The sequence below is a fragment of the Desmodus rotundus genome, chromosome 9 (genome assembly GCF_022682495.2).
Source record: "Desmodus rotundus isolate HL8 chromosome 9, HLdesRot8A.1, whole genome shotgun sequence".
In the NCBI taxonomy this organism is placed as follows: Eukaryota; Metazoa; Chordata; class Mammalia; order Chiroptera; family Phyllostomidae; genus Desmodus; species Desmodus rotundus.
The window spans coordinates 105,247,447-105,263,486 of NC_071395.1; the positions used below are offsets into that span (position 1 = coordinate 105,247,447).

A 16,040-nucleotide genomic window follows, 5' to 3' on the forward strand; every position below is an offset into this window, starting at 1 on the left:
CCAAGGTATATTTGAATTTGTAAATGCAGGTTTCAACAAATGTGGAAACTTGCCAGCTGTAATCTCCTAAAATTCTTTTGTGCCCCATTCTCTCAGTCTTGTAGGTCCGTGTGTAGGAGTGAATTTGTCGCGTCATAGGGAAAGCGTATGGTCAGCAGTGTGGAAAGAATAGAGCAGTGTTTCAACATTTCCCCACCAGCAGGGTCTGCTGCTCTCCCTGATATTGCGAGCCTTCTGAATTCTACTGGAATGTAACTAGCAGTTTTTTAAATTGAAGTATAATTAACATATAACATTTTATTAATCTCAGGTATAGAACATAATGATTTACTATTTGTATATATCACAAAATAATGACTACAACAGTAAGTCTAGTTAACATCTATCATCATTCATAGTTACAAAAGTTTTTTTCTTTTGTGGAGAACTTTTAGGATATATTCTCTTATCAACTTTTACATATGCATTAACTATTATAGTTAATAATATACAGTATTATTAACTATAGTCACCATACGGTGCATTACATGGCCATGACTAATTTATTTTATAACTGGGAGTTTGTGTCTTTTGACCCCCTTCACCTGTTTTTCCCACCCCCCCTGCCCACTTCTGGCTACCACCAATGTGTTCTCCGTATCTCTGAGGTCATTTTTTTTTTTACATTGTACATAGAAGTGAGATCACACAGTGTTCGTCTTTTTCTGTCTGACTTATTTCATGTAGCGTGATGCCTTCAAGGTCCACCTGTGCTGACACAAATAGGAAGATTCTCTTCTTTTTATGATAGAATAATATTTTATTATAGGTATATAGATACATATTACATCTATATATTATACTTATATATGTACATAGAAATAGCTATATATCACATTTTCTTCATCCATTCATTCATCAGTAGACACTTAGGGTTTTTCCGTGTCTTACAAGTAACGCTGCAGTGAACATACGGTGTATATATTTATTTCAATTAGTGTTTTTGTTTTCTTCAGGTAAATGCCCAGAAGTGGGATTGGTGGACCATAAGGTAGCTCTGTTTTAAAGTTTTGAGGAACCTCCATTCTGAGTTCCATAGTTGCTATGCCCACTTATAATCCCACCAACAGTGCATCGGGTTCCCTGTTCTCCACATCCTCGCCAATACTTTTTAGGTCTTCTTTCTTTGATTATTATCATTGTAACAGGTGTGAGGCGATATCTCATTGTGGTTTTGTTTTGGATTTCCCTGATGAGTAGTGATGTTGAGCACCTTTTCATGTACTTACTGGCCATCTGTATGCCTTCTTTGCCAGATGACTATTCAGATCCTCTGTCCATTATTTAATCAGATTGTTTGTTTACTTTGCTGTTGAGTTGCGTAAGTTCCTTATATATTTTGGAAATTAACCCCTTATCAACTATACAATTTGCAAATACTTTCTTTCATCCAGAAGGTGGCCTTTTTATTTTGTTGATGCTTTCCTTTGCTGTGCAGACGCTTTTTAATTTGATATGGTTTCACTTGTTTAATTTTTTGCCTTTGTTTTGTGTCAACTCCAAAAAATTATTGGCAACATCTATGTAAATGAGCTTGCCGCCTATGTTTTCTTCTAGGAATTTTATGGTTTCAGGGATTATACAAGTATTTAACCCATTTTGAGTTAATTTTTGTGTATGGTGTAAGGTAGTGGCCCAGTCTTATTCTTTTGCTTGTAGCTGCATCATTTCCCCAATGCCATTTATTGAAGTGACTGGTTTCTCCCCATAGTGTATCAAAAGTTAATTGACCATATATGTGTGGGCTTATTCCTGGGCTCTCTATTCTGTTCTGTTAATCTATATGTCTGTGTTCATGCCAATGCCATATTGTTTGATTACTATAGCTTTGTTACATACTTTGAAATCAGGGAGCATGATGCCTCCAGCTTTGCTCTTCTTTCTCAAGATTGCTTTTGCTATTCAGGGTCTCTTGTCATTCTATATAAATTTTAGGGTTTTTTTTCCTATTTCTATATAAAAATGCCATTGGAATTTTCATAGGGATTGCGTCGAATCTGTAGATTACTTTAACTAGTATGGACATTTTAACAATATTAATTTTTCTGATCCATGAGTGTGGAATATCTTTCCATTGTTTGTGTTTTTTTAATTTTTTTCATATATGTCTTTTAGTTTTCAGTGTACAGATATTTTTCCTCCTTGGTTAAATTTATTCCCAAGTATTTTAGTCTTTTTGATGAGATTGTCAGTGGAATTCTAATTTTTTTCTAAAAGTTTGTTATTAGTGTATAGAAATACAACAGATTTTTGTATATTGATTTTGTATCCTATAACTTTCCTAAATTTGTTGATTGGTTCTAACAGTTTTTGATGGAGTCTTTAGATCTTTTTATATGTAATATTATATCATCTACAAATAGAATCAGTTTTACTTCTTCCATTCTGATTTGATTATCTTTATTTCTTTTTCTACCTAATTGCTGTGACTAGGACTTCCAACACTCTGTGGATTAAAAATGGTAAGAGTGAGCATTCTTAACTTGTTCTTGATTTTAGAGAAAGTTTCTGTTTTTCACCATTAAGTATGATGTTAGCTCTGTGCTTGTTATATATGGCCTTTATCTGTTGAGATACATTACCTCTAGACCCACTTTTGAGACTTTTTGGCATACATGGATGTCAAATTTTGTCCAGTGTTTTTTCCTGCATCTCTTTAGATTATGATATGATTTTTATTCATTTGGTAAATGTTATATATCACATTGATTGATTTACAGGTGTTGAACCATTCTTGCATCCCACTTGATCCTGGTGTATGATCCTTTTAATGTATTGTTGAATTCTGTGTGACAATATTTTGTGGAGAAATTTGCGTCTAAGTTCATCAGAGGTATTGGACTCCAAGTTTCTGTTATTGCAGCGCCCTTGTTTTGATATCAGGGGAGCACTGGCCTCATAAAAAAGTTTTGGTTATTCCCTTTTATTCTATGTTTTGAAAGAATTTGAGAAAAGCTGTTAATAAATTCTTTAACTGCTTGGTAGAATTCGCCAATGAAGCTGTCTGCTTCTGAACTTTTGTTAGTTGGGATCTTTTATTGCAATTCATTCATCTTACTAGAAATTGGTCTTTCCTGATGTTCTGTTTTCTACCTTGTTAATGTTAATCTGGCTAGGTAGGTTGTATGTTTATTTGTTTCTTCTAGCCTGTCCAATTTGGCATCATATAATTGTTCTTAGTAGTTTCTAATGATCTTTTGTTAAGAAGGTAAATCTTATGTTAATGTTCTTACCACAAAACGAAAAAAGCAAAGAGACAGAAAAAAATCTTTTGGAGGTGATGAATATATTTGTTACCTTAATTATGGAAAAGGTATTATGGAGCATGCATAAGTACAAACTCATCAAAATGTATACATTAGACAAGTGCATTTTTGTGTATTAAGTTACCTCAATAAAGCTGAGGGAAAAGAAGAAACATCAGAATGTCATGACTTATTTTCCTCCTCATAACAGTTATTAGTTTCCCACCTGAAAGTCTAGAAAGTGGGTCATGATACACAATGGGGAGGGAAAAGTCCTAAGAGCCTTATTCTCATGCCAGCAATGCCCTGTTTCACATTCAAAACTTCTCTGCCTACCTGACCCACAATGAATGAGCCATCAAACTAAAACATGGCTTTATCCTCCCAAGTCACCAAAAAGAATGTGGCGTATTAGAACTTTTATTCATCGCCCATGGGGAGATGTGCTCTGCTGTGCAATATGAGACTAAGACATACATTGTCCAAAGGCACAAACACGGGACAGCTCTCTTTGAGGAAGCTGAAGCAAGAGAGACACATAAGAGATGATTCAGGGAGAGCTGAACTGATGAATCCTAACACATCAGGAAAAGGAAGCAATGTTTTCCATCCATCTGTAAAAGGTCAACCAGGAAAACAAACTTAGCTAATTTGATAATGACTTGTTAATAAGGACAAACAATGACAAGGACAGAGCACTGCATCTATTGACAGCAGCCCCTTAGCAGGGTATAAAAGGGGACCTGGACAAGCAGACTTCCAAACCTTCCAAACACACCTTCCTGGAAACTCACTCAGAACTTCCACTCTCAGACACCATGGTCAACTCCTGTTCTGGATCCGTCTGCTCTGACCAGGGCTGTGGCCAGGAGACCTGCTGCCGCCCCAGCTGCTGCCAGACCAGCTGCTGCCGCCCCAGCTGCTGTGTGTCCAGCTGCTGCCGCCCCTCTTGCTGTGGCTCCAGCTGCTGTGGCTCCAGCTGCTGCAGGCCCACCTGCTGCCAGACCAGCTGCTGCCGCCCCAGCTGCTGTGTGTCCAGCTGCTGCCGCCCCTCTTGCTGTGGCTCCAGCTGCTGTGGCTCCAGCTGCTGCAGGCCCACCTGCTGCATCTCTAGCTGCTGCCGCCCCAGCTGCTGTGTGTCCAGCTGCTGCCGCCCCTCTTGCTGTGGCTCCAGCTGCTGTGGCTCCAGCTGCTGCAGGCCCACCTGTTGTATCTCTAGCTGCTGCCGCCCCAGCTGCTGTGTGTCCAGCTGCTGCCGCCCCTCTTGCTGTGGCTCCAGCTGCTGTGGCTCTAGCTGCTGCAGGCCCACCTGTTGTATCTCTAGCTGCTGCCGCCCCAGCTGCTGTGTGTCCAGCTGCTGCCGCCCCTCTTGCTGTGGCTCCAGCTGCTGCAGGCCCACCTGCTGCATCTCTAGCTGCTGCCGCCCCAGCTGTTGCCAGACCAGCTGCTGCCGCCCAGTCTGTTCTAGTGCTTCCTGCTGTTGATTGCCCTGACCTGTGCCCACCTGGTTTTCATCAACCAATCTTCTTAATGTCGTCCAACTGAAATGAGTCATCAGAGGCCAAATGAAAAACCTCTGTTCCAACTGATTCTTCTACTGACTTTGGCCTCCAAATACACTGCCCCCCCCCCCACCATATTACTCTCTCTCTCCTAAAAGAACACAAAGTTTGAATTTTCTCTTGAAAGCTTTCAACCAGCAAGTCATCCCAATTGATATATTTCTTCCTTGTCAGATTTTTCTCATATGGAGATGTCCCTAAGTCTTAAATAAATCTTAATTTTCCAGGCATACAAAGCAACAGCCTCGTGTTTCATTATTTCCTCTTGACTCGTCATCTTTAGCTGTCCATTGTTCTGTCGTTTTTCTCTGCAGAGAGGAGACTATAGTAAGCGATTGCAGGGTTTCTACCTCTATGCTGGGGGCATTCTTATTCTAACTTGGGAAGATGGGTTCTTATAGCAAACACTCTGATCCCACTACCTGTGGACTTTCTCTGGATGAATGAGCAAACCTTGGACCGGCCAGAGTCAGGAATTAATGTCTCTAGGACCAGCGCTCAACGAGTGGATGGGCGGGGCAGGTCAATGCTCTAGCTTTTTTCCCCTCTACTGAGGGCAAGTTGTGCCAGTCTCTAGGGGGCCTCAGTGGAATGATCCCCAGCTGCCTACAAGAGCAATCTCCTCATTAAATCATTCTGTATTGGCCTTTCTGTCCCTTCCCCAGATCACTTCCCAGCTTCCCTACCATACCTTTTAGGATTATCTTCCCAATAAACTACTAGATTTCAAGCCCCTGTTTTGGGGTCTGTTCTTGAGGGCACCCAATCTAAGACACCAGTGTTCCAATCTCATTGCCAATGCCCTTCAAAACAGCTCTTAGTATATTATGAATGGTTGCCAGCTGTCAGTGTTAACTCAGATCCAGTAACCAAGAACATCCGATAGGGCTGTTCCCGTTTCCTCTGAGGAAATGGCTGTGGATCCCTTTGAGAGAGGACTGGAGAGATCACTGGTACCTGCACCTACTGTGGTCCTTAGTTTTGCAGGACTGGCCTCTCTTTCAATGGGTCAGTGGGTTGTAGGTCTGAAAACTGGGTGAGGGATCATGATTTTCCATTGGGATCATTGGCTTCAGCCTGTGGGTCACACATCACTTTGCCCCAGTTGTCATTCCAGAATTGCTGCCCATCACATACTTATACCCACATTATTTCTTATAGTTAAATGCTGCCACCTGGCCTCTGCTACATCAAGGATGTTATCATCCCCATTGCTCCTCAGGAGCTCAGTTCTATGATGATATTCTGTACCACAAGCTCCAACTTTAGACAATGGACTACCATATTGCTGAATGATGCTGCCAACCTCCTTTCCTGTTCATTCCTTTTTACCTTATTATATATATACTGGACCCCCTGAGTCCTCCTAGGGAGCTTATTCAGCTGGTTGGATTTCCTGGCCTTACAACTAGATCTATTCTAGTGTATTCACTGCTATGCACCCTTTGCTCTCTTCATTCTCCTCTCTGTGTTGTGCTAGTTATCTGTCATTATGTAATATTACCTCAACTTTTAGCAGCTTAAAATGATGCTTGTTTACTGTCTCACAGTTTTGGTGGATTAGGAATCCAAGTACAGCTCAGCTGGGGTCTCTATTTTGTAAGATTCGTAAGGCTGCAACCAAGGTCTAAAGTCTTAACTGGAGAAGAATCCACCTCCAGGTTTACTTACATAGCTGTTGACAGGATTCAATTGCTCAAGGGCCGTTGGAGTGAGAGCTGCAGTCCTGTACTGGTCAGGTGTTGGCAGCACAGATCTCTCTCTCCCAGACAGCTGCCTGCTTCATCAGAGCCCATGAGGGAGAGGGAACGTTGGCTGTGAGTTGAAAAGTCCCAACCTTTTGAAATTTAACCACTTGATGTTGCCATATGCTGTTGGTTAGAAGCAAGTTATTCAAGGGGAGGGAATTACATAAGACCATGAACACCATCTAAAGGCCATCTAGAGGCTGCCTGCCAAACTCTTCCATAATATTGAGTGAAAGAATAGAAACACATAATACATATGTTAAGATTCTACTTATATAAAATTCAAAAATGTAAACCTAAACAATATTGTTTAGGATGAATACCTAGGTGATAAAATTATAAAGAAAATTGCCCTGGTTGGTATAGCTCAGTGGATTGAGTGCTGGCCTGTGAAACAAAGGGTCGCCGGTTTGATTCTCAGTTGGGGTACATGCCTGGGTTGCAGGCTGGGTCTCCTGTTGGGGACATGCAAGAAGCAACCACACATCAATGTTTCTCTCCCTCTCTTTCTCCCTTCCTCTCTCTCTAAAAATAAATAAAATCTTTTAAAAAACTTATAAACAAAATCAATGAAAAGGCTACTTGAAAAGGCAGGATAGTGATTATCTGCAGGGGGGAAGGCGAGAGATGTGGTCGAGAGAAGACACATCGAGGGCTCTGTTGGAGAGAGCAATGCTCTGTTTCTCGACTTGGGTGTTGGGATACATAGACGTTTGCTTCATAATTATTTGTTATATTATGCATGCTTATTTTATATGCTTTTCAGTATACAGTGGTCTTCCCTCCAATCTGTGGTTTTGCTTCCTGCAGTTTTAGTTACTCACAGTCAACCATGGTCCAAAAATAGTAAAGGGAAAATTCCAGAACACAATTTGTAAGTTCTAAATTGCATGCCATTCTGAGTAGCAGGAAGAAACCTCGTGCTGTCCGGCTCCATCCCACCTGGGCTGAGCGTCATGCCTTTGTCCAGCATATCTGCACTCTGTCCTCCACCCGCCCGCACATCACTTCGCAGCTGCCCTGGTTGTCAGATCAGCCATCTTGCTACCGCAGTGCCTGTGTTCAGTCACCTGTATTTACTTAATAAGGGTCCCGAAGCTCGAGGGCAGTGACACTGGCAATTCTGATATGCCTGAGAGAAGCCGGAAAGCACTTCCTTTCAGTAAAAGTTCTTAAATTAATAAAAATGAAAAAACTGTATGCTGAGGTTGCTAAGATCTACAGTAAAATAGATCTTCTATTCATGAAAGGCTGAAGAAGGAAAAAGAAATTTGTTCTAGTTTGTTGTGGGAAGTACCTCGGGATATTTTGGTGACCTCAAGAAAAAGAGGAAAATTTATGCAAAGCTATAGGTATTGTAGGCAAAGCTGACTGCAAGTGTCTGGCTTGGCTTCTTAGCCTCAAGAGGCTATTAAAAGTTCAGTCTGAAGATTCCATACGAAAAGTAGCAAAAGCCTACTCAAAACCACAATGAGATACCACCTCCCACCTTTAGAATGGCTATTATCAACAACTAGTAGCAATTTTTGGAGAGCATGTAGAGAAAAGGAATCTTCAAACACTGGTAGTGGAAATGTAAACTGGTCCAGCCACTAGGAAAGCAGTATGGAGGTTCCTCAAAAAAAAAAAAAAAATTAAGAATAGAGTTACCATATGACTCAGCAATCCTTCTTCTTGGTATCTTCCCAAAAATTTTGAATACATTTATTCATAAAGATACATGCACCCCTATGTTCAGTGAAGCATTATTCATGGTGGCCAAGACATGGAACAACCGAAGTGTTCTTCAATAGATGATTGGATAAAGATGTGGTACCTATATACAATGAATACTACTCAGCCATGAGAAAAGATGAAATACTGCCATTTGTGACAACATGGATGGATCTTGAGAATATCATGCTAAGCAAAATAAGTCAGATGGAAAAAGTCAAGAACCATATAATTTCACTCATGTGGGTTATAAAACTGAAAGCAACAAATGAACAAATAAGACAAACAAACAAAAACTCATAGACACAAACAACAGTGCAGTGGTTACCAGAGGGACAGGTGTGTGTGCGGGGGGAGTGAAGGGTAAAGGGGGTCAAATATATGGTGATAGAAGGAGACTTGACTTTGGGTGTTGAACACACATGCAATATACAAATGATATATTATAGAATTCTATGCTTGAAACCTGTATAATTTTATTAACCAAAGTCACCCACCAAATTTTCTTTAAAAAAAAAAACAATTTTATTTATTTATTTTTAGAGAGAGGGGGAGGGAAGGAGAAAGGGAGACAAGCATCGATGTGTGGTTGCCTCTCCGGAACCCCCAACTGGGGACCTGGGCCTACAACCTAGGTATGTGCCCTGACTGGGAATCAAACCAGTGACCCTTTGGTACACAGGTGCCACATTCAATCCACTGAGCCACACCAGCCAGTCATTTTCTTTTTTTATCTTCACTCAAGGACAGGCTTATTGATTTTAAAGAGAGAAGAAGGGAGGGAGAGAAACAGTGTGTGAGAGAAACATCGATGGGTTGCCTCTTTCTCACATGCCCCAACAGGGGCCAAAACCCGCAAGCCAGGCATGTTCCCTGACCAGGAATCAAACCAGAGACCTTCAGTTTATGAGACAACACTCCAACCTGCTGAGCCACACCAGCCAAGGCACCCCCCAAAATTAATTTAAAAATAAATAAATAAAAGAGCCTATGTGATCCATCAGTATGCTTGCCACCCTTACATAAATAAGCAGGTCAAATTTAATAAGACTAGATTTGTTAAGAAAACAAATTAGTTTTACTACAATTACTTTTGGTAAAAATGGGGTTGAGTGTAGAGGAGAAAATTTTGTTTCAGTAGAAACTGTAATTCGTACCTGTTGAGATTAGATTCTAGTGCTGTTCATTGTTTTTAAGGTTTTGTTTTTCTGAATTCTTCTAGTTTCCTCATGTTTGGCTATGACCCTCCAAACTAAAGTTCCCAATTTCCTCCAATCCTTTGTGATTTGTAATCATTGAGAACTAAAACTGCCCTGTTTTTCCTGAAGCCCTACAAAGGTAAATAACTTGATATAAACTTCAGAGAAATTGCCACGATATTTCAGGTTTAGACAATTTCTTCAGGACTGTGGCTCTGTGGGCCACTCAGAAAGCTTACCTAAACACCTGATGACATCATCAGAGACATTCAAACTGCAAAAGATGCTCCGACCCCTCCATCTAAAAATATTCTTTTCTCTTAAATGGCTGCCCTCTGGACTCAGGCTGGGTTTGTGGTTTGCTCCAGACATTAAAGTTTGTTTTTCTCTTTATTCCCATAAAAATTCTTTATCAAGTAACTGGTTTTTCACACAATATAGTTCGATCTTTGGAAGCCCACTGGCATCACCTGCCTCCTGAAATGAGTCACAGCTATTTAACTGAACTGACCTAATCTCAGGACTGAGACCTGGTTCAACGAGTTGTAAAGGAATCTATCAACTTAGCTTTTGGATTGTGAAACTTTCTGGGGAAGCTTCTAAGGCAGGAGTGTAAGGGAACAGAATCTGCCACCCCAAAATGTGTCTCTTGGGCATAAGGAATATTTTAGCTGGTTGTTTTTAAGATCCGGAGAAGGAGAAGCTCTGAAAACCAATTGGAAGTTACCCTTTTGTAAGAGACTTTTACGTGTAAAAGAAGAATCTCCATGTGTAAGGGTGTCTCCCACACTGTAGCAGGGAGAGGGCTTGGCTCAGTCTCTAGAAACTCTCATCAATGAAGAAGGCAAGGACTTACCTGTATATAACAACTTTACCCTTATTTGCTCTGCTTTTCCTGGCAACCTCCCATAACTAACTCCCCACCCCCAATGTCGTCTTTTGTCTTTAGCTGACAATGGCATCTAAGGTGAAGGCATATGCCATCTTGGGGGTGTGACTTAGTTCCCGAGTCTCTCCCTCGCGTCTAGGGAGTATTCATGTTGTTAAACTGTTGGTAGTTTTTTTCCTGTTAATCAGTTTTTGTCCATTTAATTCTTAGACCAGCAAAAAGAACCTAGAAGGGGAAAGAGGAAATCTTTCCTCCCCAACACAAAGTTGGGCTCAGGCATGGATTCACTTTGTCACTGCAAACATGTCAGCATCATGCCCATCACCCCAGGAATAATCCCCAATCAAATTACAGTTGCAGAAACAACACTAAGGAATCAAAGTGTACTGAGCCTAATGAGGCCATCAGGAACTCTGAGAGTGTACCAGGTGACCAGGTTATGAACAAAGAAGGAACGATGCTGACAATATGACCGTCTTCCTTATATCTGAAAAAGTGTCTATGAATTATTCTCAATTAAGAAACACATTAAACACTTATTTTCTACATATTCCTAACATTTAATAACTTCCTTTTTTATAATTCCCAGTGACTATGGAAAACAACAACAACAACAACAAGGAAAGTCCCGCTCATTGGTCCAAATTGGAGGGGTTGGGGATGGAGGAAGGGGTCCAGTGTATAAAAGCCCCAGAACCAGGGAGTCATCAGAATCTGAGAAACTCACCTCTGAGCAGAAACCCACCCTCCACCCGACACCATGTGTTGCTCCCCTTGCTGCCAGCCCACCTGTTGTGGGTCCAACTGCTGCCAGCCTTGCTGCCGCCCAACCTGTTGTCAGACCACCTGCTGCCAGCCTTGCTGCGGGTCCAGCTGCTGCCAGCCTTGCTGCCGCCCATCCTGTTGTCAGACCACCTGCTGTAGGACCACCTGCTGCCAGCCTTGCTGCGTGTCCAGCTGCTGCCAGCCTTGCTGCCGCCCGACCTGTTGTCAGACCACCTGCTGCCAGCCTTGCTGTGTGTCCAGCTGCTGCCAGCCTTGCTGCGGGTCCAGCTGCTGCCAGCCTTGCTGCCGCCCATCCTGTTGTCAGACCACCTGCTGTAGGACCACCTGCTGCCAGCCTTGCTGCGTGTCCAGCTGCTGCCAGCCTTGCTGCCGCCCGACCTGTTGTCAGACCACCTGCTGCCAGCCTTGCTGCGTGTCCAGCTGCTGCCAGCCTTGCTGCCGCCCGACCTGTTGTCAGACCACCTGCTGCCAGCCTTGCTGTGTGTCCAGCTGCTGCCAGCCTTGCTGCGGGTCTAGCTGCTGCCAGCCTTGCTGCCGCCCATCCTGTTGTCAGACCACCTGCTGTAGGACCACCTGCTGCCAGCCTTGCTGCCGCTCTTGCTGCTGCTGACTGCCTCTCCAAAGAACCACCATCTTCACATACCACCTGTTAACTGACTCACCATTTTGGAAACATATTCACTACCTAGACTTTGCTGACAGCCAGCATGTTTGACCATAATTTCTGTTCCTCATTTGCCTGATAAAAACTCTGAATCAGCTTGATGGAGTGCAGAGGGCTTCTCCTGGTCCTCTTCCTCCAGTGTGTGTGGATCACGTGCCAGCTCCATGCGTCCTTGATATGCAGTTATGGTCTCTGCTTTGACTCTGTAGTCAGGATCTTCGGCCCCACCCTCTATGTACCTTAGAAAAACAAATTCTTATAACTGTTACATAGGTTTTCTGCAACATTTGAAAATCTTCACAATCATGTTTTCTTTTTCAGTGTACTCATGGTTCTTGTAATCCTGCTTTCTTCTTTTCATGGCCACTTTGAGTTGGCTCCCTAGAGCCTTACCTATATTTCTTAATAAATTCTGTACCATTGTGCATTCCATATTGTGTTCTGTCTTAATGTATAGCACTCCTATGTAAAGATTTATACGCATGCTGCATATCATATGCATTATCCATTCTGAGCCTCATATAGTCTCCCACAAATAATTACCTCCATTCTTCATGTTGGAACATTTCACAGGGTAATGTTGTATAGCGGATATGGACAGACTCAGACCCAGACCCCGGACTGTGTCTTATACCTCTGCTCAATGGCTCTTAAGTTTCTATTTCAAGACAAATTAGAAAAAAATCCCGGGACTAAGCACCCGCAAGGTGTTCGTTTGAGTGTCTTTAACCACGGAAGTGATATTCTCTTGTACATACATGCTGATAACGCTTATTTACAAAGTTCTTCCCAATTCGGCGTCCTGCACCTCAGCTACATGTTAGGGCAGCATGGTGTGCATTTTAGAGCCCTACTGCGTGCAGGATCCTTTCCTGTCTCTGGTGCTGCCCAGCCACTCGTGCTCTCAAGGGCATCCAATACTGGGGAGCATCCAGTGTATCCTCATGAGGAAGGCCTCATCTAAAGAGATTTTTTCTTTGCTATCATGTAAATCAGATGGTTGTGTGGCCTCTTCCTCCTGAGTACTTATTAACTAGAGTAGAAGGGAGTAAGTCATTCCCTGCAGAACATTATATGTTCCCCAGATTTAAGGCAATTTGCCATTCTGATCAAAATATTAAGAGAATGTTGTAGTAAGAACAAAGTTGGGAAGTGAGAAACTATGCCGTGGGCATGTATGACATAATACCTGAACCCTCTAAGGAAACAGACCCCTGTCCTGTGTTTTCTCAGTCAACTAGGAAGCATTTGAGAGAGAAATTTGTGTTCCAGGGGAGTCAGAAGAACATGAGAAAGAAGAAAAGTAGAAGAGGCTGTGCATTCCTAGTGGTCGTGCTGGACAGAAGGCTGGTGCTTTGGTCCCAAACGAGCAACGCTGCCTGGACTTTCATGGAGGTAAGGCTTGATAGTCTGGACCACCTCCTCAGGAGCAGTAGTGGGACCTCTGATGCGCCAGCCAGGCTGGTATCCAGGACACAGTTCTGAGGTTGTGTATCTGGGAGGCTCTGAGGAGACTGCCAAGGCCAGACTTGCTGATTGCTGTTCCTTGGTGGCCGTTTGGGTGATTGAGATGAGAAACATGTTCTGGGTGACCCACTATTTGCTGGGTATGCATTAAGTGCCTTATCTACATATCTTTAATTCTTGAAGAAATTTTCAAAGGAGTTATAAGTGTTCCCATGTTAGAGATGAGGAAATTGAAACTGAGGAGGTAAAGTCATGTCATAGTTCGGTTTCTCCCAGAAGCGACTCTGCAGAAAAGATTTCAGTGGATGTAGTTTTTTTGCAAAGTGCAGGTCTCACTCGTTGGGGAGTGTGGATGGGATACAGGAAAGGAGCCCTGTTAAGCCAGTATCACAGTCGGCAGCTGAAGCGTGTACCTAAGAGAAAATATCAGAAATGCTGTAAAACACACACTTCAGGATTATCCCAACTGAGTAATGAGGGAGCTGACTCTGTGTAAACAAAATCTCCAGAAGCATCGGTCGGGTGTTTTCCTCAGTGTGACACACACAGGCAACATGCCTTTCCATTATCACAAGGGAAAAAAAACCCTTAGGCATGGAGATACAAACCTGGCTGATAAAAACTTGCCCAAATACACTAAGATCCAAAATATATGGGTGGTATATTCAAAACCTCATCTACAATTTGTGATTTTCTCCACTCAAATGCAATATTGGGTTCTTCAGTGGGGTGGAAACCCATCGTTTCTAGAAGAAGAGGAATGAGGATGAAGAAAAGATGGTGGAGGAGGAGAAGAAGAGGAGGAGGAAGAAGGAAGAAGAGGAGGAAGAAGGAAGAAGAGGAGGAAGAAAGAAGAGGAGGAGGAAGAAGGAAGAAGAGGAAGAAAGAAGAGGAGGAGGAAGAAGGAAGAAGAGGAGGGGAATGAGGAGAAGGAAAATGAGAAGGAGAAAGGAAAGGCGAAGGAGGAAGGAGGGAGGGAAACGGAGAGAGAGAAGAAGGAAGAAAAAGAGAAAGAAAAAAAAACAACACAGTAAATGTGTAGTCAGTGATGTGAGGTCACTGAGTCTGCTGGTTAACAGGGTTAGGACTGGAGTGACAACTCATCCTGGTTTGCCCACACTGCCCCAGTTATACCACTGGGGAGTCCCATGTCCCGGGAAACCCCTTAGTCCTGGGTAATCAGGACTAGTGGTCACCCAGCAGGTAAAATGACTGATATTTTCAGTCCCAGCTCCTGCTTTTATCCACTTGCTTTGGTTCTGCCCTGCATATGAAAGAGATTATGCCAAACATCCTCCACTCAAGTGTCTGCGATAGAACTGGGATACATGGGTAGGATAGGTTGCTCCAGAGGGATCTATCATGGTCTTGAATCAGGCTTTTGTGAGGAAACAGACTTGGACTCAAGCATGGTTTCAGTTTGTCCCTGCGAACATATCAGCATCATGTCACACACCACAGGGATACGTCCCAGTCGAAGTCAGCTGAAGAAACAAAACTGGGGAGGACACGTGTCCTGACCCTTATGAGGCCATCAGGGGCTTTATCATACGGCCAGAATATGATGAAAGCAGGAACGATGCTGATGATGTGACCACCTTCCTTTTATCTGAAAAAGTTTCTATGAATGACTCTCAATTAAGAAACACATTAAACACTTGTCTTCTAAAGATTCATATCATTTAAGAAGCCACTTTTTATAACTCCCCCAGTGAATATGGAAAACAAATATAAGCAACAACAAGGAAAGTCCTGCTTATTGGTCCAAACTTGGAGAGGTACCATGTATCAAAGCTCAACATAAGAGGAGTCATCAGATTCTGGAAAATTTACCACTGAACAGGAGTTCATACTCCATCCCTGGCACCATGACCCATTCATGCTGCTCCCCTTCTCGTCAACCTACTGCTGTGGGACCACCTGCTGCCGACGCAGCTGCTTCTGCAGCCCTTGCTGTGTGTCCAGCTGCTGCCGGCCTTGCTGCTGCTGATCGTCTCACCATGGAATCTTATCACACAGACTAGCCTTCTGATAATCAACCTGTCACCTCTTCAGTTACTGCCACAATAACCAGGCTTTACTAACATCCAGCTGCCACCATCTTTCTGTTAGTCATTCTTGATTAAAAGGTTCTGTGATATGGAATTTCCTCAGAAAACTAAAAATGGAACTGCCCTTTGACCCAGCAATTCCGCTGCTGGGATTATACCCTAAGAACCATGAAACACCAATCCAAAAGAACCTGTGCACCCCAATGTTCATAGCAGCACAATTTACAATAGCCAAGTACTGGAAGCAACCTAAGTGCCCATCAGCAAACAAGTGGATCCAAAAACTATGGTATATTTACACAATGGAATTCTACGCAGCAGAGAGAAAGAAGGAGCTTATACCCTTTGCAACAGCATGGATGGAACTGGAGAGCATTATGCTAAGTGAAATAAGCCAGGCGGTGAGGGACAAATACCATATGATCTCACCTTTAACTGGAACATAATCAATAGAAGAAAAAAGCAAACAAAATATAACCAGAGACATTGAAGTTAAGAACAATCTAACAATAGCCAGGGGGGAGTGGGGTGGGGACAGTGGGAAGAGGGGATTACAGGAACTACTATAAAGGACACATGGACAAAATCAAGGGGGAGGGTGGAGGTGGGGGAGGGAGATGGGTTCATCTGGGGTGGGGTGGAGGGATGGGGAGAAAGGGCATACAGCTATAATTGAA

The 16,040-nt window shown here is 42.8% G+C and overlaps 1 protein-coding gene across 6 annotated transcripts; it reads left to right on the top strand.

Annotated features, from left to right (window-relative positions):
* The first annotated feature begins 3,086 nt into the window (after nt 1-3,086).
* Nucleotides 3,087-15,482, top strand: LOC112298541 (keratin-associated protein 4-6-like). 6 transcript variants are annotated; one of them, XM_053910754.2, is made up of 3 exons: nt 3,087-4,574; nt 11,223-11,651; nt 15,226-15,482. In XM_053910754.2, exons 1-3 carry the CDS (start codon nt 4,103-4,105, stop codon nt 15,300-15,302), a joined length of 978 nt encoding a protein of 325 aa, XP_053766729.1. In that variant the 5' UTR covers nt 3,087-4,102; the 3' UTR covers nt 15,303-15,482. The 6 variants fall into 6 exon arrangements, with proteins under 6 accessions (XP_053766729.1, XP_053766732.1, XP_053766731.1 ...); XM_053910757.1 differs by lacking the exons at nt 11,223-11,651; nt 15,226-15,482 and having other exon boundaries at nt 3,087-4,317; nt 4,378-6,969; XM_053910756.1 differs by lacking the exons at nt 11,223-11,651; nt 15,226-15,482 and having other exon boundaries at nt 3,087-4,212; nt 4,273-6,969.
* The last annotated feature ends 558 nt before the right edge of the window (nt 15,483-16,040 follow it).

Coding starts and splice junctions, on each gene's coding strand:
- LOC112298541 (XM_053910754.2), top strand. CDS start 4,103: ATGGTCAACTCCTGTTCTGGATCCGTCTGCTCTGACCAGGGCTGTGGC. Junction 4,575..11,222: donor TGGCTCCAGCTGCTGTGGCT/CTAGCTGCTGCA, acceptor CTTGCTGCCGCC/CAACCTGTTGTCAGACCACC. Junction 11,652..15,225: donor TTGTCAGACCACCTGCTGCC/AGCCTTGCTGTG, acceptor CCTACTGCTGTG/GGACCACCTGCTGCCGACGC.